The sequence below is a fragment of the Rhinolophus hipposideros genome, assembly GCF_964194185.1.
Source record: "Rhinolophus hipposideros genome assembly, chromosome: 1".
NCBI classification, from domain to species: domain Eukaryota; kingdom Metazoa; phylum Chordata; class Mammalia; order Chiroptera; family Rhinolophidae; genus Rhinolophus; species Rhinolophus hipposideros.
The window spans coordinates 55,628,804-55,654,231 of record NC_138047.1 but is presented as its reverse complement, the minus strand read 5'-3'; the positions used below and the strand labels follow the sequence as shown (position 1 = coordinate 55,654,231).

At 42.3% G+C, this 25,428-nt stretch overlaps 1 protein-coding gene across 3 annotated transcripts in view; it reads right to left on the bottom strand.

The window, feature by feature from the left end:
* SHROOM3 (shroom family member 3) overlaps window positions 1-25,428 on the bottom strand; it is a 293,674-nt gene that overhangs the window by 44,987 nt on the left and 223,259 nt on the right. For all 3 annotated transcript variants that reach the window (XM_081059496.1, XM_081059497.1, XM_081059498.1), the window contains one exon: window positions 15,229-15,360. In XM_081059496.1, coding sequence (XP_080915622.1) covers window positions 15,229-15,360 — 132 coding nt within the window. The remainder of the gene's footprint in view (window positions 1-15,228; window positions 15,361-25,428) is intronic.

Here is a 25,428-nt window from a genome sequence, read left to right as displayed (position 1 = left end):
TTCCTGCTTTCTCATTCATCCATCCGGTGATTAGAAATCCTTCCAGGTGGCCCAAGCACCTCAGGGGCCACCCCAAATCACACAGCCCTAAGTCCCAGAGTCAGGGTTCAAACAAAGTTACATATGACTTCAGGTATTCAATAAACATTACTGGTTAGTCAGACAGGAAAAGACTAGAACTTAAGGAAAAAATACAAAGTCTCTTTTGCATGAGGTACCTGGAGACATTTCATATGGGTCCAAATAATCCAAATGTGTGCAAAACACATAAGAAGAAAGACCAAACTGTCATGGTTCTGGCTAGCAAATCAGAGGACCCCTCTCTGTAGTAGGATTGCTAACTAGCCCTATGACCAGGTACAAGCCTTGCGAAGCCGATGGATGGATGCACTTCAAGAGTGAACTCAGCCTAGCACCTGAGGATGATAACACTGAGGATGGCTTTTTAGTAGCTTCATCCCCAAATGGTATCTGTCCATGCCTAGCTAAAAAAGACCGAGAAGCTTTTCCCACCCAAGGGAAAGGGACAGGCCCTGATAAATTCCACAGGCTCTACAGAAAGAAGATCCCTCTTCCAGTCAAGGAGACAATGTTTACTGATAACTTCAGCAGTTCCAGAGAAGCCCACTTGTCTGAAATCTCAAAGGAGAGAAAAGAGGAGGTGCCCTGAAGTACAATAGAGCAACCCAGACTTCCAATCAGTTGGCACACCTCCTTCACGAAGGATCAGACCCTTTGAATGTTCTGCATCAGACTTTGAAATGTAAAGAGACTGTGTGTAGCCCAATGCAGGCATGTGGAGCCGTTTCACCTAAGCTAATGAAGAAAATTTCTTTGTGCTTTTAAGACAGTAGCAAGGCCTTATTTTAAATGTAAGCTATCCTGACCTTCCTTAGTTTCCTTCCTGGGCAGTCGGGACATTCATAGAGACTTTCTATAAGTCAGCCACCATGCTGGCACTGGGGATACAAAGAACAGTAAAGTATTATTAGACCCAAACGATTCGCAGTATAGTAGAAGAGACAGCCAAGTAAACCGCTGTGAGGCAATGTGATTGGTGCTGTAATTGAGACCTGAACAAGATGCTCATGGAACACAGAGTGGGGAGTCACCAACATTATGAAGTTAGATCAAGCAGCCTTCACTTTTAACTAAATCATGAAAAATGTCTCCAGATGGAAAGGAGTGGGAAAAGGAAGGGAAGAATATCCAGGTAGAAGAAATTAGCATGACAAATGCATAGAAATGTGCAAGAACACAGTATGTGCAACTCAAAAGTAGCTAAAGAGGAGATGGCAAGTAAGGGGAAGAACAATAGACGAAGGTGAAGAGATAGAAAGGGCCAGATTTGAACATAGCTCACTAAGGGTTTGGGTAGAATCGTGTGGAACTGGAAGCCACCCGGAACCTCAAGGACGGCATGCTCAGACTTGAGTTACAGGAAGATATCACCAATAACAAGGAGAATAACTCTGAGACAAGACTGGAGGATACTGAATTGGCCAGGGTAAGAGGTAATGAGGGCGGAGCACTAAGGGAGTGGCAGTGAACTTGAAGAAATAACAGATAATTCTTTCAAAAAACTTGGCTCTGAAGGAAAGAGGGTGGTAGCTGGGACATTAGAGGGGGTCAGAGCGTGAAAAGGTGTTTTTCTTGCTGTTTTGTTTTAAACAATGAGAAGTCTGAGCAAGTTTATATGAGACAGAGTTCATACCGGCATAGCTGAAATACAGGACAAAGAAGGGATGGCGTGCCTTAAGACTCACGAGGAAGTAGGAAGGGATGGCATCCTAGAGGGCACGTGGTGGGTATAACCTCATGTAGGAGTAAAGAAGGTTCCAGTGAGATGAGAAGGAGGTAAGATGTTGATGCTCGTAGTATGAAAGGGAGCGGGTGGGAAGTGGAAGGGACCTCACACCCAATATCCTCTATTTTCATTATGAAACCTAGAAGAGGAAAAAAGGAGAGGGGGTTGATGTGGTGGGTTGGGGCTCAAGAGACATAGTAAATGAGGACTAGGAGAGCTGAAACTGATTACAGATATTTAAAAGTCAATGACTGAGACATAGTCTCTGCCCTTAAGGAGCTTATGTTTTGGTAGGGCGACCAAATGAAGTAATTCCCATAGAAAATAGTAAATCATAAAGAAAAATCTCCTACTAAAGATAAAATAAGTACCCAAGACTTACAATCCCAAGACAGGAAACCCAACTTGGGGAGCCTTTTCTCTGGAGGAGGCTGGGGAGGTAAATCTGCCCTGGGGTGGGGTGGGGTTTCAGGTTTCATCAACAGGTCTAGTACATTAAGAACTGAGTGATTTTGAAACAAACAAACCGAAATGTCCTTATAAAAAAACACCTTTTGGGCCGGCCGGGTGGCTCAGGCGGTTAGAGCTCCATGCTCCTAACTCCGAAGGCTGCCGGTTCGATTCCCACATGGGCCAGTGGGCTCTCAACCACAAGGTTGCCAGTTCAATTCCTGGAGTTCCGCAAGGGATGGTGGGCTCTGCCCCCTGCAACTAAGATTGAACACGGCACCTTGAGCTGAGCTGCCTCTCGGATGGCTCAGTTGGTTGGAGTGCAGGCTCTCAACCACAAGGTTGCCAGTTTGATTCCTCAAGTCCTGCAAGGGATCGTGGGCAGCATCCCCTGCAACTAAAATTGAACACAGCACCTTGAGCTGAGCTGCTGCTGAGCTCCCGGATGGCTCAGTTGGTTGGAGCGCGTCCTCTCAACCACAAGGATGCCTGTTCTACTCCTGCAAGGGATGGTGGGCTGTGCCCCCTGCAACTAGCAACGGCAACTAAACTGGAGCTGAGCTGCGCCCTCCACAACTAAGACTGAAAGGACAACAACTTGAAGCTGAACAGCACCCTCCACAACTAAGATTGAAAGGAAAACAACTTGACTTGGAAAAAAGTCCTGGAAGTACACACTGTTCCCCAATAAAGTCCTGTTCCCCTTCCCCAATAAAATCTTTAAAAAGAACAAACAAACAAACAAAAAACACCTTTTCTTTTGGTCACAGACATATGTTGGGAGAAGGCTTCAGAGATAAATCTTTGTTTTTTAAGAGTGATGAACTGAGGAAAAAAGAACAACGAAAAAGATGACCAAAATATAGCCCACAAACTCTCATACTTTGCTAGGGGTGGTATAAATGGGTACAACCTGCATAAAAGGTCGTCTGGCAATATCTAACAAAAAAATTTTTTTTAAATAGCACATCTATCGAAAGATTGAAAATCAACCTAAATGCTCATCAGTAACAGATAGTTTAGGGCAGTGAGGGACATCCATATAATGGCATACTTATGTGGCTGTTAAAAGAATGGAGTGGTTCTACACATATTGATGTGGAAATATATCCAAAATGTATAATTAAATGACAATAGTAAGGTACAGAACCGTGTAAGGTACAGTAAGGTACAGTATGCAGGGGAAAACATACATAATCCCCTATATGTTTATTAATGTAAAGAGTATTTCAGAAAGGACACTTAAACTAGAAACAATGATTGCCTCTGGGGAAGATAACTTATTTTTCACTGTATTTTCTTTTGTAACTTTTGAATTGTGTACCATGTACAAGTATTACCTATTCAAAAGCAAAGTATTTTAAAAAGAGCCTCTCGTTTTAAAAATATACTTCATGTATCATGAGATAACCAAAAAAAGTCAAACAGCTGTTTCACTGACTTTCTCAGTGATGCAAATAATTTAATAAGCATTCCTAAAGAGCACAGCCTGCTTTTACACTTTTGAGATCACTTTGATCTTTAAGAAGGACATACTATTTTCCTAAAGTACACTATTACATCATGAGCATATCAATAAGAGTCAGAGGTCGATTTAATTTTTAAATTGAGCAAACTAAGTTTTGTGTGTGGGTATAATTAAAACAAAGCCCTTTTGTTGCATTCCTAACCACAGACACGGAAGAAGCTTAACTGCGTGGGATGGGTAGGCTGATGAAACTGGAACTAGCAAGTGACATGATGTCCTTCCTAGATGATTGTGCCCTAACACAGAGAGATTCAGGAATGCAAAGCATATTTCTGAGAAATCTACCACAAAGCAGTTTAGGTATTTCAAGCGGTATTCATTGATCACCAACTATATGCTTTCCACTTTGCTGAATTATAGTTGGAATTCTGGGAGGTCACAGGCGGCCTCAAGGAGTTTATAACCTTGTGGGAGTCTTAGATGCAATAAGAAATGCTAAACAGGTTCAGAGTATTTTTCATTCATTCAAAAAATAATTGAGCGCCTACTGAGTGCCAAGCACCATTCTAGGCATTTGACTGGCATTTCATCACTTAAGCTTTACACTGTCTTTAGATACAGGACTCTTAATGAGAAAATGAGGTAAATAAAACTGTCCACAGTCACAAGGATAATGGGGACCAGAGCTGATATTTAAACTCAGGCATCTGTCCCTAGTACCTGAGCTCTTAACCTCTAAGCAATGAACGATATAAATAGGTGGGGAGAGGGGGCAGATTAGGGAGACAGACAATAAGTAGGCAAGCAAATAAACAGGATATTTCCATATAGTGATAAGGGCTCTGAAGAACTAAAACTGGATAATGTAAGAATGTGGCTGAGGGTCCTGCTTTGGGTCAGGGACAGTTTAAACCCAGGATCTAAATGATGAGAAATGGTCAACCATGCAGAGAGCTGAGAGCAGAGAATTTAACACAGACGGAAAAATGAATGCAAAGGCCTTTAGGTGGGAATGAATTTGGGGTTTTCCAAAAAACAGAACAGAATGGCCAGAGCCTTGTGGGTGAAGAGCAGAGCATAGGAGAAATCATCAGATCATATTGGGCCATGTAGGCTGTGGAGGCATTTAAGATACAAGCACCGAAAAGCTCACACGCTGTTCGTGATCAAGAAGGGGTTTGAAGTTAGCCAAAAGGCTTGACAGTAGAGTGGGACTTTAATGACCTTGAAGGAACGGTATGTTTTGGATAAATGGAGAAGGTGAAAACCACAACTTGGAAATTAAAAGTTCTAAGAGCTAGAGTTGATATTTTTTGTTGATGATGTTCTCTGATGAGCTGTTATGCCTGAGACTCTGCGTGGGCACGTCTGAGAGCACCAACATTATGAAATCATGCCAGTTATCAACTTGGCATGAGTTGAATGTGTCAGAATACAAACTATACTCAAGCTATCAGCACTACCAAATCAAACACCATATTTTTCAAACCATTTACTACCACCACCTGCCTGCCCACCCATCACTGGTTCGGTGCACAATGCCGTAACAGAAGGCCAAATCCACCACAACTAGGTTCTAGTCTAACCCTCACAAAAAACAAACATAATACATGTCAATATATTCTGTAAATGCTGCTTCCTAAGGTTCTTTTTGAGTGTTGCTACTATTTTTCTCCTATTTTTCCTCATCTGTTTTTAAAATTATCAAATACTTCAAACATATAAATGTGCTCAATGTTAAAGAACACCCAAGTATTGATCATCATAATTTCATATCACAGCTTAATATTTTCCCCATATGTACCTTCGGTATTCTTTTGAATAGGTTCACAGTTTATTCACAATTAAAGAAAAAAAAAAGATCAAAGCAATTGAGACATCATACTCTCCGTATTTTCCAGCCCTTACCTCCCTTCCTCTTGCCCCCTACAACTAACCACTGTGGTTAATTTCCTGTGTATCTTCTCCAGTGTTTTGTTGTGCAAAGAGAGGCAAATATGAACATATAATCTCATTTCATACCTTTCACAAAAGGAACTAAATGTGGTATTCTACCCCCCTCTCCTTTTTTGAACTTAACATTACATACTGGAGATCATTCTGTAGCAGTACTTGACAGAACTTCCACATACCTTGTGCCTAAAATTCCATTGTGTGCATATACTATATTCATTTAACCAGACCCTTTTTGTAGACACTTTTTGATTACCAGTCTTTTGCTATTACAAATAACGCTTCAGTGAATAACCATGTCCATACACTGTCTTCTGTCTATGCCAGCATATCTGTGGAAATTCCTAGAAGTTTAATTGCTGGCTCAAAGTAAAATGCACTTTTTTATTTTTTATTATTTTTTTCATTTATTTGTATTTTTTTAAAAATTTATTAGTTTCAGGTGTACAAGACAAGGTAATACTTAGACGTTCATCATTTATGTCCCTCACACTGTGAACCCCCCTCCCCCCATCCACTATCCCTCCGACCTCGCACCGAGCCATCACATTATATATATAAAATTATAGTTGGCATTCATTATTGTTTAGCTTCTGGTGTACAGTGCCATGGTCAGGCATCCACAGTATCCCTGAAGTGGTCTCCCAAATGGGACACGTGTCCATCGGATACCCAACAAAATCTTTACAACATTATAAAATGCACTTTTTGTCATTATTGCTAAATTGTCCCTTTCACTTTAAAGAGGAAACAAACTCAGTATCAACAATTAAATGTCACTGTAATTTGGTGGGGATTATATCTTTTTTAGTATAGAAAAATAGATGATTTGTATTTGAACAACAATGCCTTTTTAGGCATTTCTTGTTTACAGGAAAATAACAGGCCCCAAATACTGATGATAAAAATATACAACAATTGAAAACTATGACCAAGTCAAGTTACACTGAGCTGTACTCATGACACTATTTCAGAAGGTTCAGAAGGAATTCTCTCTGGAATAAAAATCACCCTATACTGAGATATGTTTTCTATATGTTCACAGGGACAGAAAAGCTCTAAAGAATTTATGAAGAATGGAAAACGCCCATCATCTTCCAAAACATAACAAATGGTGATAACTGTCTCTTAACGCACTATTGACCAAGACACTGTTTTGAGAACCCTGTTAGCTCTTTACATAATCCCTAACTTCTAGTTTCTATGACTACTGAGGCTATCCCTCAGACTTTTTGGATTCACAGAAAAACCTAACAAGCTTTTCCAAGGCTTTTTAAAATTGCCTCAATAATATCTGTGGCTTAATAAAGTAGTTGGGTAGATAGAAATGTATGAATTAGGTAATATAACCCATAGCAACACACAGTCCTTTCTGGAAAGAGAAGTTCTTTTTAAACGAGGTCCTGATAATATGCCCTGTGGACTTTTGGCTTTGACAATGGAATCACAAGTAAGAGTGAAATCTGTTAACAGACAGACATAAGACTCTAACATCTAAAATTTGCATAAAAGGTGAAAAAAACCCAAACCTTTTCTGATACTTTGCCCCATTCCTGTATACCTACTTCAACATCCTTTACTATTAGTTTATCTCCTACCATCCTCCAATCTGAAACATTTTTTTGTAAGATTACATTTTATTGATGATCACACAAAACTATTACTATAAAAGAGAGGGACTAGCAATAGAGGTGGGTGTCTTTCACTTAGCCACCAGTGGATGATGATGTTGAAATGTTCATTTTCTCAATATTCCCCTCTTTCAACACTACTCCCCTCAACTCTGACTACCTAGAGGAACAGTCAGTCAACTCTCCTTCCTACACTTCAAGGTTTGCATATAAGTCATGGCAGAAGTTGCTATGTAACATCTGTAACATCTTTGATCTGTAACAGCATTCATCTTTGTCTTTGACTTTCAAACTCAATTACAACAGAATAGCATAGCATAAATAGAATAGCATGAACCCTACCAATAAAGAACTTTTTCTTCTCAATTTGAAACCAGACATTTCATTTGTTGAACGAAGGAGAGAGGGACTGGCTTTTACCAATTTCTACAAATGATCAGATACAATGATTTTAGAATTTTCTTCTCTACTACTTCTCTGGGACATGGAATTTAGCTGGCTCTTAGATCGGATAAATCACTTCTGTGCTGGTTTGTTGTCTTCTACGCACAGATGCCCACAAACATATTGCCATGGATCTCAGAAAGTGCCGGATAGTTGCAGAGAACTGGAAATACTGTGTGTGCCCCTGAATTACGACTTGTTTTCCTCTCACTCTTTTTAGAAGTTGCTTGGGGGCTCTCCCAGAGGACTCCTATTGGATGAATTAGGAGCCTCCCAGCAGAGCACAGTAAAAGGTGTGTATGGTTCTTCCCTTCCATTCTGTGGGCTGCAGGGGTGAGGGGCAGGAGGAGAAGGATACCCCACCACCACACCTGAAAACACTCCTTAATGTATAAACGCACAGAAGATTGTGCTTTGAGGGTTTAAAGGAATCTAAATACCAACCAAGATATTTCAAAATCAAGCTAATTAATTTTTATATGATCCCAAAGTATAAATTAAATTTCATTTGCCAAAACAAAAGGGTGTTTGTTTTGTTTTTTGTGTGAGGCACAAGCCTTACCTGTAGTAGTGATTTTTTCCCCCAAACACCACTCCATTAAACAAAAACAAATAAATGCTCTCCCAAACCTCCAACACTAAAGAAACTCAATTCTCTTCTGGAGTAAGTTCAGTGCATTGTATTATGTATTTCACTTGCTCCTCATTTAGAGGAAGAGGACACAAATAAGAAATTAGAGGCCACAATAAAGGACAGAAAGCATTAATTTCAGATAAAAACATTAAACAATGATCTAAAGAAGAATCTAAGGGTAAGGGTGCAGGAGGGTGGTAGATGAGGGTAAACAGGATCAAATATATGGTGATGGAAGGAGAACTGACTCTGGGTGGTGAACACACTATGTGATATATAGATAATGTATTATAGAAATGTACACTTGAAACCTGTATAACTTTACTAAGCATTGTCGCCCCAATAAACTTTAAAGGAAAAAAAAAAGAATCTATCTTTTAAAATCATACTAGAAAGGAACTGTTCATTAAAAAGAAAATTTTCAAATAATATTGGAACCGGAATGAAAAGAATAGTGAGGGTCTGAAGGCAGAGAAGCCAAAATCTTTAAAGACCCTTGCCCCAGCTCCTCAGTTCCTACCTACCAATATTTTCCATAACAAATTTTACGACAAGGAGGAGTTTAACCTTCACCAACACTCACACATGACCTGACACTGTTGGGCAGAATATAATAAAATTCAGAAGAATGCTCACTCTTATTCACTTTCGAAGGAAAGAATGCCAAATAAAACTTGAAAAACCAGCACTGTGATCGCTCTCTGTTTTATAATATAAGCAGTTCATATTTTCTTTTTCACCCTTTACAAGGTATAATAATAAAACGAGTTCCCATAATCATAAAGATTCAAGTCACCTTGAGACCTAGAACGTTACCGTAATTGTAGTATCCACCTGTTCTTTGTCATATCATGTTTTCTTTTAAGTAAAAGCAGCCTTAGAAGCAAGCGTTGGTGTTAAGCATACCTCTGAGCAAAAATGTTGAATTAAGCATATCCCTGAACAAAAAGATTATAAGGATAAAAGCCGAATTCAAATTATCGTGAATAAGGGAAAAGATAATCAGGTATTTACACCTTTAATTGTGATGGAGCTAAATAATGCAAAACTGGCAATCTCAGTCAACACTTCTTTTCATGTAAACTTGAAGTTGAATGAGACGACTGTGCCCTTTCTTTGAAATTGAGAATATATTCACAGGTTCTATTTCTTTTTACAGATATTGGCAATGAGAATAGAGAACTTGGCCGTCAGTAGTACATAGGTAAGTAGTCATTCTCCATGAGAAACAGAAATGCTCTGAAATTCCCCAGGGAAATGGGGAAGCAAAACCATGCAGTACACAATACAAAGCAACGGCTAACCTGAATGAGATAAAAAGCCACTCTAAATATGCACACCATAAAAAATACGGCGATAGTATATACAGGAGAGAGAATGATTGAAAAGTCCCACACAGAAATATTAATAGTACACTGAATACATGATGAGATGCTCAAATAATAATTTCCATGGCAACTTAAAGAAACGGGCTTAAACTTAACATGTGGCTGGTTAGTTATTTTTCTTTACCAAGAGATACCGCACAACATCAAACAGATACTTGTGAAAGGCTTGTCAGCTGAGAATCATCCCGCAATGTTAGATTCTAAATCTCATTCTCACACAATAGTGGGCTTACCTTGTGGCACACAGAAGCATGCTAGATAACAACCCTCTGGCCAACTGAATGTCACATTCAGGAGTAGGGTAAAAAGTCATCACGCCCTGCTGCTGCTCTTTCTGCTCCTCTCAAAGTTGCAAGGCCTTCCCTGACAATTCCACGCACCTCCAGTCAGACAGCCTGAACTGCCCAGAACTTGCTAAGCTTAGTGCAAGTGGGAGGGACCATCATTTTCCAGTCACCTCCGCAAACTGGCCAATTAAAATTCAATTTCTGCTCTACAGGGAGGAAGAGAAGGTGACTCTTAGTAACTTTTCCTGAGAAGAACCAGCATCTTAGACAATAGCAAGCAGCTTACAAATGCTGGAATTCTGTTTTGTGGGCAGGGAGAGGAGGAACGCAAGGAAAATTATCTGCTGATTAAAATGCATCAAACTGACATCAGGAAGTTTCCTTGAATGATCTTCCCTGCTAAACCCATGCCCTCCTCCACATGCAAAAATGCCATAGTCTGCAAAAGCAGTATGTTAACTGCTTTCAGTTTCCCACCGTTTGGTAGGCTACTGAAGCAGAGGTTCTATATCGACATCCACTGAAGCCTCCTAAAGCACTGTCCTCAGAACACTAAGTCAGCAAGGTGGGGATGGAACTCACTGCCAGGAGAAAAGTACCAGCTGAACTAACCTTGCTGCTCAACTGAGAATGAATTAGGAGTCAAACCCTGAGTTTCTATTATCCATTCATCTTGATTTACTTTGTAGAACACAAAACGTCACCAGATATGGGTAAATGCTCAGTAATGAGATGACATCGCTATTATAACGATGGTGGAGACTGATGGTGAAAGGTGAGGAAGGCACATGAAGTTCATGGAGAAAAGCACTGGCTCAGAAAACCTTGAGTTTTAAAGCTAGAATACTTAGTCTCCTTTACCAACTCATTGAACTAACCTAGCTTAAGGCTTGACAGATTTAGGGAGAAGTTTCTGCCAGGATAAGTTAGATCACAGGATCCCTACTAAGTCAGATAAGAGAGAATTCAGGGGTCAAAGCAGGAAAGGAAGGTTGAGATTGGATCTGTCAGGAACAGTAAGCCCTGGGTCACTAAGATTCTCTCTCTCCAACTTGGTTTTTTGGCTGGTCCCTGTATACACTTGGGGGAAGGCAGTTTTTTCCTTTTACTCTTTCTTTCTCTTATAAATAAGTGAGAAATGCTTTCTGGCTATTTTCTCTAAGAAAAAAGAGCTAGACATACCTGTGGACCACTGGACTTGGAATTGGCTCATGAGGTGACCCCAGCACCTTTCAATTACAAAATCAGTGTATAGGCTTCTGTGATTTGTCACAAACTAGACTTCCTCAATGCCCACTACTAACGTCCTACCTCAACTCTTGGAAGACTCTTAAGAAGATGATAAGCACATCATGTCTGCTCTTTCTATGTGGAAGATCAAGACATCAGTTACCTCACCCCTTTCCATATTTAGACCACAGCCAGCTCAGAAGATCTCCCAATGACCAAAGCTGGAACAATTTGAGCAGTAAAATAAGTAACAGTGGGCCGGCCTGGTGGCTCAGGTGGTTGGAGCGCCGTGTTCCTAACGCCGAGGTTACCGGTTCCCACATGGGCCAGTGAGCTGCACCCTCTACAGCTAAGACTGTGAACGATGGCTCTCCCTAGAGCTGGGCTGCCGTGAGCAGCCAGAGGTCGGTGTGTGCTGCCGTGGGCTACCACGTGCTGCCAGGAGCACAAGTGGCTGGCAGCCAGCGAGTGGCTAGCAGCCAGCGTGAGTGGCCGGCAGCCAGCGTGGGCTGCTGTGTGCTGCCGTGGGCTACCATGAGCTGCCGGTGGCCAGCACGAGTGGCCAAGTGTGAGTGGCCTGAAGCCGGAAAGAGCTGTTGTGAGCAGCCGACCAATGACTGGTGACCGACAACCCACTTGGGGGGAACGCAAGGCTTATAATACCAGCATGGGCCAGGGAGCTGTGTCCTACACAACTAGACCGAGAAACAACGGCTTGAACCAGAGTGGGTGGGCGGAAGAAGGGGGGGAAATAAATAAATAAATAACAGTACTAGATTATAAACCACAGAGTAAAATATGACTCATATATGAAGGCGTCCTTGCTAATATAAATAGTTGAATAAATAAATAAGTGGGGGAAATAGGCAGCTGTTCCTTACAGAAGAATTCCAATGAATAAATGTAGAAAGAATGAAGGAAATACAGAATCATTACAACATTAGAGTAATAATTGTCACACACAACATCCACAGATGGATGCTGAAATCAGTGGGAAAAGGTTGGATGGGAAACAGGATATTTTCATAGGCTCAAAGTTATCACTCCCAAGATATTTCTTAATTACAAAGAGACAATTACTAACTTTACACTGGAGAAACCTGGCAGATTTCACCTTAAACAAGGTTAACACCACCCGTAATACATATCGACAACATCATGTAATCGCTGATAGGACACACTAAGGACACATCACTTTTGTGGTATTCTTTCCAAAAATGCATAACCTTAGTCTAATCACGAGAGACTATCAGACCAACCCAAAGAGAAGGCATTCTACAAAATAATTGGCCCATACTCTTCAAAAGTGTCAAGGTCATAAAAGACAAAGGAAACACTGAAGAAACACCACAAATTAGAGACTGAGGAAACATGACAATTAAATACAACAGGATTCTGGAACAGAAAAAGGACATTAATAGGGGAAAATATTGGTAAAATCTGAATAAAGTCTACAGTTTATAAAGTCTTATAGTCAATTTCTTAGTTTTGATATTTGTGCTATGGTTATAAAAGATGATAACAATAGGAAAAGCTGGGTGAGGAGTATACAGGGAATCTCTAGTATTTTTGCAACTTTTTATGAGTAATGAGTAAATTATTTCAAAATAAAAAACAAAATGGGCAGAATTTAGGATTGGAATATAATTGAAGAACCACTTGTTTCCAAGTGCAGTCCTACGTCAGTGACACGTGGGTTGCAGAGAGACCTCAGGGGATAGAAAAGAGTTAGGAAGTAGACTATTTTAAGGGCTTACGATATAGTTATGGAGAAAGACACACACGTAACCTTCTTAGAGTATAAACAGTAAAAATTCCAACCAATAGGACATGAAAAGGAGCAACATATGCAACATCCAGTGCATGACTTTATAAGAAGGAAACTGCTTGCCTGTCTGCTCCCTTACATCTCCCTTCACACACACACAGCACTGGTTGGCCAGCTTTGATGATGACGGCCATGCTGATAAGGGCAACCCCAGCTTGCTTTAAAGACAATCTCTTTATGGTTCGGACACCAACTGGATACGCATTCAGGTTCATTTGTTTCATCTAATTGTTAAGGAACCCTTTACAAAATATTTTAATGGTTTCAAGCTTAAACGCAGATCTGTGTGATTGCAGGGCTCAAGCTCTTAACCCCCACTTAGTCTCTGCTCTTCCCGCCATCCTCCTCCTGGCTAATGGCCCCACAAACACCCTCCAATGCCCCACGACAGAAACTTAGGAGTCATACTCTTTAATCTCCTTTCTCCCTCCCCCCACCCTCATTGCTGTTGATCTACCTCCTAAATTCATCTCAAATCTGTCTCATCTCCTGTTCCATCACCAGTTGCTTTCGTTCAAGTCCTCCATCCTTTTCCTCCCAGGTCAGTGCATAACTTTCTACCTATGACTTTGGGGCCCTGAATACGCTGGCAGCACTGATGTGACACTAACCTACCAGTCCAGGGGAGGCTTATAACACGGAGACTCTGGTTCTCTCCATTTTGAAGAGTTTAGGATGCTGATTGGGCACAGCCACAACCTCGGGGCTTCTGCTTCTTCGGGCGGTCCCTAGAACGACCTCTGACCGCTGGTTCTCTTGTAGCCAGAGCCCTCTGTGCATCTTGGCCTGGCCTCCATCGGCACGTGCAAACTTTTTAAAAATCATTTTTCCCAATGAGATCCTACAGAGAACCTTAATGTAGGCACCAGACACACGTGTTGTTTTATTGTACAAAACATCACAAATACTTTGATGCATAATTTGCATACCCATAAACATGGAGAATTGCATACGTCCAAATTTACAATGTTTACGTATTTACGATGCAAGTCCACATGGCTACTTGAAAGAACTCCACAAACTGAGATCAGGATAATTGAAAACAAGGATAACCAACATTTGGTGAGGGCTTAAGATGTGCTTTTACGCATATTAGCACTTTCAGTCTTTTCAGTGAACCTATGATTAGTTATTAAAGTCATTTTAGAGATTAGAAACAGCAAGAGCTTAAATAATGTGCCTGAAGGTACACTGTAAGTGGCACAATCACACTATAAATTCCAGGTAGTTTGATGCTATTGGTCCCATCTTACTCACTGTTGTACTGGCTCTCACACAGCCTTCTGTGATGAAAATGCTGATGAGAACCATAACCGCCATGGATCAGTATACCACCTCTTAGTACTTATTTTACCTAAAATCTAGGTCTCATTTCCTATGAGTGGGCTCCGTGCTAAGTGCTCTGATACCTTATCTCACCGAATCCCCACGGTTGAACTATGAAGTAGGTTCTCTTATGGCTGACTGTTGAGGCAACAGAGTATAGTTGCTGTGAGCTTGGTCACACTGTCTGAATTTGAATCGACCACCTCTTAGCTGAATGCCCCGTACCAGTGCAAACCTCACAGGCCTGGTGTGAAGCTCTGATGTGCTCTGTATGCCAAGTCCTGGCACACCAGCTTACACACCAGAGCACAGGTAAGCAGCTGTGAATTTTTGTCAGGCTAACTTTGTCACCTCAGGGCACTCCTCAATTAGAGACAGCAAGAGAAGTTTTAAATGAATATCAGTTCAAAGATGAATCAGTCGTGCTGCACGATTTAACATTAGTCATTTCCAAAGTGGAAGAATATCTTGGTGTATCACTTTGGGTGTTTTTAACTATAGTTTTAAAAACAGTTCTGGAAATATATATATTTTTAAAGATACTTTAATCAAATTATTTGAGGGACCCCTGGGTTACCTCCCAGGAACTTTTGGGTTCTTCAGAACCTAGTTTGAAAACTGCCATTAAGATGGTTATTCTTCTGAACTCTGAGCTTTTATCTGACCTCCTCTCCTTCTGTCTCTCGCTAGCCTGTGTCTGTACCAGCCTCGCCCCCAGTTCCCTCTCCCAGCAGGTGAATTCCTTTTCTGAACTGCTTGGCACGGACCTCTGAGCCTCTTACCTGTGCTTCAGACGGAGCTTAGCTCCTCCTGACCAGGCTGCTTTCCTGTGCTGGGGATCAGAGGTGAGGTGCTCTGGGCCAAAGGAGTCAGAGGTGCCCGTATCTGCAGGACCTGCGTCTGCACATGCATCTCTGGCAAAAAAAAAAAAAAAAAAAAAGGAAAATAGGAAGTTGAGTGGACGGTGTTCACTGCGCAGGGGCACAAATGAATCTAACAGGAAACGTGAAAATTAACCCTGGAATTAGAGCAAAGCAACACAGCTAAGTGCAAAGTTCTAAGCTCGCACCCACGAAAGTTTTCTGCTGAAAAGAAGGCAAATCCACTACTGGGGGTCTTCATCCTTTCCTGTCTATGTTGCTATAAAGCAATAAAGTATACTTCCGATCTTAGAATACCAGATTTTCCAACCAAGGGGGAAGAAAGAGAACTATTATGAAGGGGAACTCCCCTATAATGTAGCATCCATTGGTGAGTGAAGAATTGGACTCACTGAAGCAAACTGTCAGGCGAGATGGTTCCCTGAAACCAAGTCCCGACTGCCTCATTTCTCAGTGTTGCTGTACAGAGAGCGACCTCCACGCAGGGCAGCCTCGCTGTGTTCAGTGGGTGGCAAAGCACATGCCAGCTCCTCAGCCCAAACTATTTCAGATTGTTTGGATTCCACTGTGCTGGAGGCAAGCCTTTTGTGTGTCCCATTTCAATCCACCCTCAGTCCCTAACACCATTCCCATAACTCATTTCCTCCTTCCTCCCAGGGAGTCCAAGAAAAATGTTAAGCCCCACGTGGCCACTGCATTCCGCCATCAGAAGAGTATTACCCCTCCTTAGGAGGAGAGTCCTGAATTTCCAACCGCCCTGACCGCACCCCTGAGGCTCCCTCTGGATCACACTGTCCCCGGCATCAGCTCTGAAGCAGGTTTCCATCATATTCCACTTTGCTAGGTACCAGTGGTGTGCTTTCATTGTCTGTCTTTAAAAATATTTCTAAGCCTCTGAGAGTAGACGGATGTGCCCTGAGCATAACCCGTAAGCAGGAATCTGAGAAGGTACCAACAAACATGTGCTGCTTCTCCTCTGCCTTGGCCGAGAGGGGTGGGATTACCAAATGGTGTTGATTTCTTTTCATTTCAGGACAGGGAGGGAGATGACCAGCGAGTCAACAGGGAGTTTCCATTTCTAAGCTAAAGTTTAACCTTTACCTTAATGATACCTAAGCACCATCCCCTCCTTCTGTATATTACTTTTCTCATCAAATGTATGATTCCTGGCTTTGAATATATTCAGTATAACCCTCAACTTGAGGTCTGAGGACTTGACTGAGATTGTTACTTAGGAACTGAATGACAGTGGGCAAGTACACTCTGAGCCGCAGGCTCCTCACCTGTGATGTGCAAATAATGGTCACGAGCATGGCTCTGGAGCTGGCCTGTCTGAACTGGAGTCCTGGCTCTACCCACTGACCACCTCTGTGACTTTGTTCTCTCTGTGCCTCTGGTCTCTTATCTCTGAAATGGGCGCAAGAGAACAAATACTTTCATAGTGTTGATAAACTTAAGCGGATCCAGGTAAAGCACTTAGAATAGAGCCTGGCACATATTCAGCACTCAGAAAATTACTCACTATTATACCTATCTTGCAGACTTGCTATAAAGTTTCTAGATAATGTCTGTTACTGCCTAGCTTACTGTCTGTGCATTGTATAGTATGTGCATTGTCTTACTATAGTACCTTCATTCTAGAGCTCCGTTCAGCTAAGATGTTATGTAAAACAGACACACCTAAAAAGACCCATTTATTCTGGAAATAACAGCAAGAAGAGCCTCGGCTGGAGAGTTAACATGTCAGGGCCTGTTGCAGAATTCCTCCATTAGGATTCCTCATACAACCTGCAGAGGCACCAACCCCAGTGGCCGTCTGGCTTACGCTCAGGAGGAAAGTAGTTTCCAATATGTCTCACCATCAAATGATCCATTCCAACAGCAAGTTCTCCTTGCCAGCTCTTCCCTAGACCCTTATGTCTTCGGCTAGAGGAAAACAAAGACCAGGCCTGAGCTCTCACAAAACCTTTGTGGCATTTAATAACTTCCTCATTTTTGGCTTAAACCACAATTGTTGGCTCTGTCCTTTCTCCACAATGGCTGAGCCCATTTCTCTGTCCTTGTCCACTCCCCCTTCCTGAGAGGCACCCAGGACAGAAGGTCCAGGGTTGCACTGTCATAGTGAAGGGCTGGCAGGACGTGCCAGCGAGTGGAAAGAGATGGAAGCATGAGGAAAATGACATTGTCTCCTCATTTTAAGGATTATTAACGCATGATTCTTTTCCACCCTAGGAAAGCAGAGACCAGCACCCCAGACTGATCTCCATGGCCGTGTTGTCCCGTCACCTGCCACCTCCAGGGAGCCAGCTGAGGTTAGCAGCTGGGCGTGAGTGTTTGTGAAACCCTTGTTGCTTGCTGCTGACTGCAATCCCCAGGATGAGTCAGACTCAGCCTCCCTGCTCCTCTTTGCCTCCCCTCACTGCGGTTGGGCTAGTGCTGGAGGCCCGGAGTAGACGGGCAAAATGCACTACACCAACTAGGAAACAGGCTGGAGACAGCGCAGGAACAATCACCAGCACCCAGAGCGCAACTTTTCTGCTCTAAACTCTTCCTGGAATAATCTGGACAACAAATAAACATTTAAAATCCATATATTCTAGTGAAAAGAAATTACATAGAGAATCCAGGTGGAGAATAGTCCTGGAATGAGTGTTGGGAAGCCCATTGTCTGTACATTGAACTCGAGCTGTCTCCAGAATCACATTTTTCTACCCACCTGAGGTGACTATGCTCCCTGCCTCACAACAGACTGGAACTGACCAAGCCTGCTATGTGCTTTGATCTCATCAGGAAATGGTGCTAAATGGTACCACATGACTGGGGCACATTATTCCAAGTCTCCCTATAAACGGATATGGGCACTTTCCCATGTGTCAGAAATTAGGCCCATAACTTCTCCATAAAGACAAGAACTAATATTTTGGCCCCGTTTTCCAGGTAAACTACCTGAGGTACTGAGAGGTTGTATATTTTGGCTCAAATTACACATGGAATCACACTCACTTGGGACAAAAATCACTGACAACCACTCTTTTTTCCTTTCAGTTCAGCAGTTTCAAAATCTTTCAGTTTGCCACAAATTCGACAGGTCTTGGAATTACTAACCTAGATTTGGTCAGAATGGGTAAAGAATGGTAATAGGGCCATTAATTCAGCATGTTACTAAATAAGCTTATTTTTACTTAAAAGATACTCAAAGGTACATTGTTTTACTTAAAGATACCCAAAGGAAAAAAATAAAATAAGATACATTCTAAAAGTCATGGAATCAATGAAACAGCTTCAAGTGAAGAATACAGAAATAAACCATATTAACCTCTAGTGTGAAGGGGCGACTTCCAGATTCTTGAAAGGTACAGCCGTCTCCTGGCTTTTGCACGTTCATCCTTTAGGTTTCAGTTTGGGCATCATTGCCTCTGGTTGCAGGTCAGGGTGAGGTGACCCCTTCCACTACAGCAGAGCAGCACACTGGCTATAAATGTGCATTTCAAAGTGCAATTCACCCTGCTTTCTGCCTGCCTGTTTGCTGGGCTCTCCCTTCCGCGACAAGCTCAGAAAGGCAAGCAGGCCAGCTGGGTGCCTGGCACAGGGCGGCACAATGAATGACATACTGCTAAATGTTCGCCAGATCGATAACCTTTCTTCCTGGCTATTTCCTTTTAGTTCACAAGTTAACTGCTGGCAAAACTAGTGAGAGGTTTGGAGGTATGGGGGAGTTGTTTTTATATCGTTTCTTGCTGTTCTCCAGTCTCAATATCACAAACCGTGAAGGATGAAAGGAATCAAAGCTGACCTGAGAAGGGGGAGCAGGAGCTAAAAAAATTACTGTGATCCACAATCCCAGTTATCATCTTTCTTCCCCAAATAGTTAAGAAACAAGAAATCCTGGTCAAACACTTACATATTTCTACTTGCTGTGATGGGTGCATTCATATTTTCTCCCTGCCCCCAACAGTTATAATGACTGAATATACACTGACTGCTTTACTATTTGATATTTTAATAGTGCTTGTTCACTGCTTTCTAAACTGAGTTTCAGACAATACAAGAAGAAAAGGTTTGGGACTATTCTGTTCCTGTGACTCTCTTGAATACCACGAAACTTGGGGCAGGACTAGGAAAGCTGAGGGGAAGACTTAAGGAAAGGGGCGGGCCCTATTAAAATTGTCTCTCCCCATCCCTTTAGTTCCTGTTTTCTACTGAGTTTAGTTTTATTCTGTCCTTGGGGTGTAAGGGGAGCCCTGAATCATGTCTCCTTGGCATGGACTATTACAAGCTTAGGAAATGGCGTGGTTTATCTGTTTATCAGCAGTTTCTTCCTTTCCGTTGTGTTTCGTCCACTAGGGAACAGCTTCCTAACTGACCACTTCCACTCCAGTCTTCCCCCAATCCAGCATCTACCAGGCATCCAACATACCCTTGAAAAATGCAAATGGATCAGTCATTGTGTAATAAAGCCCTAGCATAGCTTCCCCCTGAGCTTCAGATAAAATCCCAGTTTATTAACTTGGCCTGAGGCCTCCAGTGGCCTGGCTGCTGGCCACACCAGCCATAAACGTCATCCCACCCTGACCTCACTGGCCCGCCTGCAGCTCCCAAAGCCCTTCAAGCTCTTCACTTTCACACACGCTGTTCCCTCTGCCTGAAATAGTCTTCCTCCTACTTGGTCACTTGGTTGGCTCCTCCTCAGTCTTCCGGTCCCATGACACTGGGTCCTCAGAGACCACCATCTACTGCAAATAGGTTCTTTCCTGGCACTTGGTCTTTTCCTTCACTGCACTTATGGCTGAGTGTAACCGTTCACTTGCTCATGGTGTGCTTCTTCTACCAGATAGTAAACACTGAGTCAGGGCCCTCAGTTAGCTTTTCTTCAGTTTTGTTGTTTTAAACCATTGCACACCCTGGACCCAGCACAGTGAATGGCTCATGGTAGGCACACAATACAGATTTGTCGAATTAGTTAATTGTGGCATGCATACAGAATGGAGCTCTATGCCTTTGTTAAAGGCATTAAATTCTTTTATATACACATTTTGGGGAAGGTAGGATCTCTTTCCTTTGATCAATTTCTATATAAGGTTGTGAGTCAGTTTCCTTGTGAAAATACGTATAATTGGGCCCTAACTGTTGATCCATCTCATTAGCAGCTGGCTTTCGTGGGGTAGCAAGGTCGAGCCCTTTGAAAAACAGCTGGCCCAGCTGGGCAGTATTGCTGCCTTCTGTTCCGAAGCCGCCAGATTGCTTTTTGAGATTAAGCAGACAGAAGTACATTTACACAGGACTAAGTTTGTTCTCAGAGCCTTTTGGAGAAATTCCTTTGGATTTAGGTTGGGTACATGTGTATACTGTTTTCATAATTTGCCTTATTAAAAGTTGTATTCTTAGTGTCCTGTTTTTCTTCTTCTTTTTCCTTCTTCTCTCTTCCTCTTCCTCTTCTTCCTCTTCCTCTTCTTCTTCTTCTTTTGATCCTGCTCCATGTCCATCATGCATGAAGCTGGACTTCCTGTCATCTCTCTATCCTGTCAGCAGGTCTCTGGTGTCGTTGCCTTAGGTTCCTCGGCACTTGTCCCTTCAGTCTCCAGGAGGCACAAGGCCTGAATTCCTGGCTTTTTCAGTGTCGGCAAGAAGATTTTAAGAACTGATGCTGTTGGGTATAGATTTCTGTTCTTAGCCTAACATAGCTGGTCTTCCTTTTCTGAAGGCCGAGCATTTACCAAAAGTTTCACATTCTCCGTGAATTACCCTTTCTTTAGAGACCCCTGGTTCCTGTTACTGACCTGTGGTACCTACACATTTAGACTTAACTTCTGGGTCACTATCCCCTCATTACTCTCCTTTTTCTGCTTTTTGAATCTATCTAGGAAGCTTGCTCTGTCTCCCTTCAGGCCTGTCTCTTCTCCGGTGCTTTCCATCGTAACACTTACTTGTCCTTAAAACCTCCTTTGTCTTTTGGCTCACCCACCCAACCTGTAATAACAGCTTGGTTATTACAGGAGGGCCACACTTGTCCCTTCACCCAAACACAGGTGTACATCTACGTCTCAGACCCATGTCCATTTGTACCTCCCATTCCTCTTGCTGCTGCTTTTTCTCCGTTGATATCCCCTGAAACTGCCCAAATGAATCCACACGTATAGTTTATACCACTGAAATATCATATATCTGATTCTTAAACCATAAGCGTTAACTCTCACCAGATCTCAGCCAATAACCTCTATGTCAACCTTGCACAAAGACTGGAAAAGGTGGGGTAGGGAGAAAAGCCAAATCTTTTAACCTAACTAATAAATATTTCATCTGCTTCAGATTTACTTTTGACTTCAATCCCTCCACCCACTGACGTCTATAACAGCGATCCCCAGGCAACTGCGTAAGAAAACCAAGGGTCCTCATGCGAGGCCCTCTAGTTAAACTGATGATAAGGCCACCACTGGAGGGACACGGTACTCTCTACGAACACTCAGAACCTGACCTTAAATCAACTCTGATCAGTGGCAGGCTGGATGATGTGTATAAACAATATGGACTCTGGAGCCTGCTGCTCAGGTTCCTGCTCAAGCTCTCCCATCTAACAGGTGTTTGACCTTGCGCAGGTCACTTAACCTCTTGTGCTGCAGTTTCCTCCCTTATAAAATAAGATAATAACAGCACCTGCATCAAAGGGTAGTTGTAAGGCTTGAATGAATTGATGTATGTAAAGCACTTGGAACAGTGCCTAGCAATAAATGGTATCTTCTTACCCATAGAATAGGAATTTACATTTACTGGGCACATGGTATGTACTAGATACTATGCTTTAAAAAGTTATTCAGTTAATTTTCCTATCATCTGAGACAGTGATGACTCTCATTTTACAGGTACAGAAAGCAAAATGAAATGAAACAAGTGGAGAAAGGAATGGCCCAAGGCCACACCCTCTCTACTCCACCCTTCATTAAATACCTCTGAGGATAAGTGGGCTTTGAATACTTTTTCTTAAGCATCAGCCACATACCAAGTCATGCATGCCTGTCATTTCTCCCACATCACCCTTTGCTACTCAGATCAGACAAACAGATATGCATGAAAACAAAAGACCAGAAAATATACCAAAATGTTACTACTGGGTGATAAAAGACTATGGGTGATATTTTTCTTCTCTTTTTCTATATCTTGCCAATTGTTTACAATTAACATTTATCATTTTAATTATCAGAAAAAGTAAATTAGCCTTATTTTTTTTCCTAACTAGAATGAGTCTAGGAGTCTAATTTCTCCGTATTTTTAAATGAAAATCTTGGTCAGGAAATGGAAGTGGATGTACCTATCTTGGGAGCCAGTTCAGGCAGCGGAAAGACTTCATGCTGTGGCAGGATTTACTTTGGGAGCTTCAGTAAATGTTGAAAATACTCATTGGAGGAGGAAGCAGGATTTCTGGGAAAGCAGAATCAACAGAAGGAGACAAATACTTCCTCAGAAAATTCAGCCTCTGCCTTTCTTCCCCCACCCTCTCTAGTGTTCCCAAAGAACCATACAAATCTCTACAGTTCCTTACTTCAACATCATACATTATAGCTTGAAAGCACCTTCCTTACATTATTCCATTTGGCCCCATAATAACCCTCAAGAGCAAACAGAGTGGATTTTTTATCCACATTTAGCAGATATAGACAGCCTCATAGAGGAACAGTTACTTGCTCAAGGTCAGGACTCGTAAGTTGCACGGTTGGTACATGAAGCCAGGGTCCCTCACTCTATCTTCCACGCTCTCTGTCTTATGTCACACTGACTTTGGATTCCACCATCCTAAAAGTCCACTGACACGGGTGGCAAACATTTAATAGCAAAAGCTTCTTTCAAGGAAAACCTTCTTCCAAAGAAAGTGGAGGTATTGCAATTCAGATGGGACCCGTATTTATCCCTGAGCCAACTGTCTTTAGATCTAGAGAAATGAGGAGGACAGATTTTGAAGGACTCCCCATCTTTACCCCTGCCACCAGACTGCTTTTCTGCCCTCGACTTGGAACTTCCTAACACTGGTCACACTGCTGAAACGATACAGGACATGTTTCATGCTAAGACTCAGAGCCCACTTCTATACACAGCTCTCATCACCCATTCAAAATCAACAATCACCAAGGTCGACCATGGACCACGCAATGGAGTAGGCGTCGGGCTTGCAATGGTGGCAAAAGGACATGATCCCTCCCTCTGTAAAATTACAAATTAATGGGGAACACAGACAACATAACTGTATAAATACATAATTACAAACCATGGTAAGTGTTGGAGAGATAGATGGAGTACACAAGACCGTAAGAATAGTCCACTCAGCATGGCTCCCTCTCCTTTCCATTCACTCTTACATTGTCTGAATCTGTGCTTGTTTCCCTCCAATCACATGCCTCAAGGAGAGCAGGTATCAAAGCAACAGTCCCAGAAGTTGTAATTACCTTATGGAATGTGTCAAGCCAGGCTGGGTGCTAAATTATTACCTGTACAGTTCATTATAATCTTCACAACCAATCTCTAAAGCAGGCACTTTTATGCTATTACATCCCTAATTTACACACAAGGAAACTGAGACTCAGAGAAGCAGAGGAAATTGCTCAGGCTCAGTGGAATAAGAATTTGAATCCACATCTGGGTGATGACAAAGCCTGTGCTCCCAACCACTATGCAGTGGCCCCTTGAACAACATGGCTTTGAACTGCGCAGGTCTACTTATACGTGGATTCTTTTCAATAAATACTGTACATGTATTTTCTCTTTCTTAGGATTTTCTTAATAGTTCATTTTCTCTAGCTTACTTTATTGTAAGAATACAGTACTTAATACATATAACATACAAACTGTGTTAATCGGCTCTTTGTTATTGGCAAGCTTTCCAGTTAACAGTAGGCTACTAGTAATTAAGTTTCATGGGAGTCCAAAGTTATATGCAGATTTTCAACTGTGTGTGGGGGGGTGGGGGGTGGTCAGTGCCTCTAACCCCTGCATTATTCAAGGGTCAACTGTAGTCCTAATTGTATTCAACTTCTTTTTCCTTCCTTGACCAGCTATGGTGCCCACTTCTATATGGTGTCCTCTTCCAAGAGAAGATGCCCAATAAATATTTGTTTAATAAAAACATGCTCTGAGGGCACACTGGGCAGCTTCCTGGTGGGCTCCCTGGATGAGGATTGCTGTCTTTCTAGAGTGAACTTCTATTGCTGATGTTCTGCCTGGAGCAGAGCAGTGTGCTGCTGGCCTGCTGGGGCAGCTGGGGAGGGACGCACAGAATATAACGCATCCAATACCCAGACCCTCAGCTGAGACAGCAAAGGGAACGTAAAACAATCTTGACATCCTGCATCATGGGGCCCTAATAGAAGGGCAATGTTGGGGCCAAACAGAACATGTCCTGGTCCAAATTCCCCTGACATGCCTCTCCCAGACCATGCTATCTGGTGTAGTACCAGTAATGACCTCTAGGAATGCATGTAGAAAAGGATCTACATGTACTTTTGTGAGGAGCAAGAGAGAAAAGAGAACAAGCAGCATCATGGTGGAAGTTACACAGGAAACTAGGTTTGGTTAATGCTTACTCTCTTATTTCCCCAAAACATTAGGAAAAGGCAGTTTAAAGGGTTAAATAGTCACCGAAATGGCCATATATGCACACACTATTTATAAAGGGAGACAGGATTGAACCAGCAGCCAGGAGACCTGCACCAAGATTGTCTATATATATGAGTTTTAGGGTTCCGAATCCCAAGTGAGAAAACATCATCTCTGACTACCCCATGAAGGAGTGACGAGCACTTTCTACATGCAGACTCCAAGTTGGAGTCTGTGTGGAATAAAAGGCAGTTTCTGGCCTCCAGTGTTGTTGGAGAGACACACATGATTTGGAGCCAGATCAACCTGGGTTCCCAAGTGTGCTCTGCCAGTCTCTGGCCACTATTCTCTCTGAGCCTCATCTGTAACAAAGGGGAGAAGTATTATCTGCCTGGTGGCATTGCTTTGAGATCCAATGAGCCTGGTCTGTGATAATCCCTATAAGATGGGAGGCCATTATTATTCAGTCAAAATGGCCTCTGTGAGATGAATAGGGGAAGTCACCCAATGGTGTATCAGGAT